Raw genomic sequence first — 3,514 nt, 5'->3', positions numbered from 1 at the left:
AGGTTACGAGTGAGACGGTTGCAAAGGACTTTGGAAAAAAGTTTGTAAGTATGTGAAAGGAGGCTTATAGGGCGATAGGTAGCAAGTTTTGAAATGTCTCCTTGACGTGACCGTGACGATGGCAGTTTTCCAGGAGTCTGGAGTTCGAGTATCTTGTATGAGCTGGTTAAAGAGTGCTGCGAGAATATTAAGGACAGGCTCGCCACCAGCGCGTATAGATCGGCTGTTATAATAATAATAATATAATTTTTTATTCAGATTTCTATGATCCATTGGTTAGAGTACATAATTACTTAAAATCTATTGTTAATGTTTGTAAAAAATTAATAACAAGTACATTAAATTAAAATAATTACATTAAAAATATAAACTTAAATTTGACAAAATCAGCTACTCATGACCATTAAATTGTTAAGATGTTTGTGCATGGGAGAGTCAGGCTTTTCTACAAACATTTTTAGGATGCCGTTAGAGCTGCTCCGCATCCTACTAACTAGCGAGGCAGTTCTTTTACGCACTATGGCGTGAAACCCATCTGTGCGTGCCTCCGCAAACATTTTAGAAGCACTGCAGAAGCGGGGCAGCTTCAACAACGCCCGAAAGCCGTTATTATATTGAACCCTCAGGGCACTGAGCGCCTTCTGAGTGCAGTTGAACCACAGGCTGCTCGTATAGAAGCTCTGACAGAACGCTTTAAAAAGCGTGATCTTAACTTGATCCGAGCAACGAGCAAACCTGCGGGCCAACATATTACTCCTCACCGCCAGTGCCCTGCGTTCTCTTTCGATATCTAAATGATCCTTAAGGTCGTCGGTTAGATAATGCCCAAGATATTTAAATCTATAAACCCTCTGTAATGGTGTGCCGTTGAGGAAAATATCCGGCACATTAAGTGGCGGCATTTCTGGTCTTTTACCGGCGGCCTTAAAGATCATATATTCACTTTTGTTTACATTGTATTGTAATCCGTGGCTGCTCGCATAGGACTCGCAAATATTCAGGAGCCTTCTCAATGCCTTCACCGATGGGCTCAACAACACCATGTCGTCTGCTTAGCTGATGTTATTTACACAGACACCGTCGACGTGACAACCCACATGCGTGTTGCTGAGCTCCGATATAAGCCCGTCCACATACAGGTTGAAGAGCTTTGGCGAAGACAACCCACCCTGTCTTACGCCACACTCTAACCCGTACGAGTCCGAACGTGCATTAGTCCACCGTACACTATTGCGCTGATTTGCGTACCAATATTGGAATATGCTGGTCAATTCCGTGGGTATGTTCCTATCCCTCATCTTCTGCCATAAGCGCCACAATTGCAATAGCAAATCTCGTCGAAATCGTGAATACTTTGAATGGAAACTATAGCGAACATGATCGGTTGAGCCGTTTTGCTTGTTATAAATAATACGTTTTTGGCAAAAATTTCATTTTTGGTACAAGCTTTTATCGCTGACTGTACTTTTTTTCCACAGGCAAGTAATACTCATCGAAACAATTCTAAAAACCCCAAACACAATTAGGTTGCGTTGTTTTATCACAGAGTTCCTATGGCCACCTCCTGTCTTCATCATCAGATCAGCTCGATGGTACCATAATATTGCATTGTCACACGACTTACAAATTATCAGCTTCATCGGAAACCGGGAAGTGGGTCAAATTTAACTTGCAAGATTTGACCCTTACAAACATTTTACATACATACTTACATAGGTACATTGCAAGTTAAATAAAAGCTTGTAAATAGTTATTTGTGCAACAAGAGAGGAAAGTTGGTTTTTCTTGCGAGTGTTTATTTTGAGTCCCGCGGAAGCGAAAGATTCTAAGGTACAATCTTTCGCTTCCTCGGGACTCAAAAACACGAGATGTAAAATAACTGCTCTCGTGTTGCACACTAAGACGAGACCGGACCGGACCGGACCGTACCGTACCGTACCGTAGTATGAAGTTCATGGCCTTCACTAAATTAAAAAGCTACATTGTTTCACTCCCTGGAGTGAGGAAAGTCGCACTTTCCTCACTCCAGGGAGTGACGAAAGTAGGCTTGTTTGAGCTGCTGAGGTGAAAAAGGATATCAGCTACCGTTCAAGGCAGCCTAATTGTGACAAGCGGGTAACGATATTGTAATTATGTTGTAACGTAATTGACCGGTGTGAAGTTAGCAGCCTAAAGTTAGCTGACCATGATAACCCGACCAAATTAAAGCGTTTTATTATTTTTTTAAATAAACAACGAAAACAATGTTGTTTAAGGAAAATAAGTACTAAATAAGTAACAGAAATGACAAATTTATCAAAACTGACCCAACAGAGACCAAAAAAACCTAAAATTTGAAGAAATGTAAAATTTTAGGCTGCTAACTTCACAAATGAATTATTAGTGAGAAATTATCAAGATCACACTTTTTTACTGCCAACATTAAAAGCAGAATTACACAAGACATTAACATGCCAACTCACGTTGAAATTGAAAGAACCAGGCTAGGTAAAATCCAGGTCTTAAAGATATCAGCCTAAGCCCATACTAGGTTTTGCTCAGTTTTCATCAAGAAGTTGTAGAGATCACACAATCTTTCTATTATTATTAGAAGAGGCATTAAACATGCTATCATCATTTTTCATCATCATCATCATCATTATCAGATTTGAGATAGCCTGGTTCTTTCAATTCCAACCTTATTTGGCACGATGATAGTACGTTCAATGTCGCTTCTAATAATACTAGGAAGATTGTGTGATCTCTACAAATTCTGGTACAAATCTGAGCTAAACCTCGTATGGGCTTAGGCTGATATCTCTAAGACCTAGATTTGTTGTAGCCTGGTTCTTTCAATTCCAACGTTGTTTGACATGATGATAGCACGTTTAATGCCTCTTCTAAGAATAATAGAAAGATTGTGTGATCTCTACAACTTCTTGATGAAAACTGAGCAAAACCTAGTATGGGCTTAGGCTGATATTTCTAAGACCTAGATTTGAGGTAGCCTGGTTCTTTCAATTCCAACGTTATTTGGCAAGATGATAGCACGTTCAATGTCGCTTCTAATAATACTAGGAAGATTCTGTGATCCCTACAACTTCTGGTACAAATCTGAGCTAAACCTCGTATGGGCTTAGGCTGATATCTTTTAAACCTAGATTTGAGATAGCCTGGTTCTTTCAATACCAACGTTATTTGGCACGATGATAGCACATTCAATGCCGCTTCTAATAATACTAGAAAGAATGTGTGATCTCTACAGCTTCTTGATGAAAACTGAGCAAAACCTAGTATGGGCTTAGGCTAATATCTTTGAAATCTAGATTTGAGATAGCCTAGTTCTTTCAATTCCAACGTTATTTGGCAAGATGATTGCACGTTCAATGCCGCTTCTAATAATACTAGGATGATTCTGTGATCTCTACAACTTCTGGTACAAATCTGAGCTAAACCTCTTATGGGATTAGGCTGATATCTCTAAGATCTAGATTTGAGGTAGCCTGGTTCTTTCAATTCAAACGTTATTTGGCAT

At 39.5% G+C, this 3,514-nt stretch overlaps 1 protein-coding gene across 1 annotated transcript; it reads right to left on the bottom strand.

Moving 5' to 3' along the window:
• Window positions 1-386: 386 nt before the first annotated feature.
• On the bottom strand, window positions 387-1,274 carry LOC134751226 (uncharacterized). Its single transcript, XM_063686609.1, has one exon. It carries the CDS (start codon window positions 1,041-1,043, stop codon window positions 387-389), a length of 657 nt encoding a protein of 218 aa, XP_063542679.1. The 5' UTR covers window positions 1,044-1,274.
• Window positions 1,275-3,514: the final 2,240 nt, after the last annotated feature.

The sequence above is a fragment of the Cydia strobilella genome, chromosome 21 (assembly GCF_947568885.1).
Source record: "Cydia strobilella chromosome 21, ilCydStro3.1, whole genome shotgun sequence".
In the NCBI taxonomy this organism is placed as follows: Eukaryota; Metazoa; Arthropoda; class Insecta; order Lepidoptera; family Tortricidae; genus Cydia; species Cydia strobilella.
The sequence above is the reverse complement of the archived record's forward strand: the minus strand, read 5'-3'. Positions and strand labels throughout refer to the sequence as shown.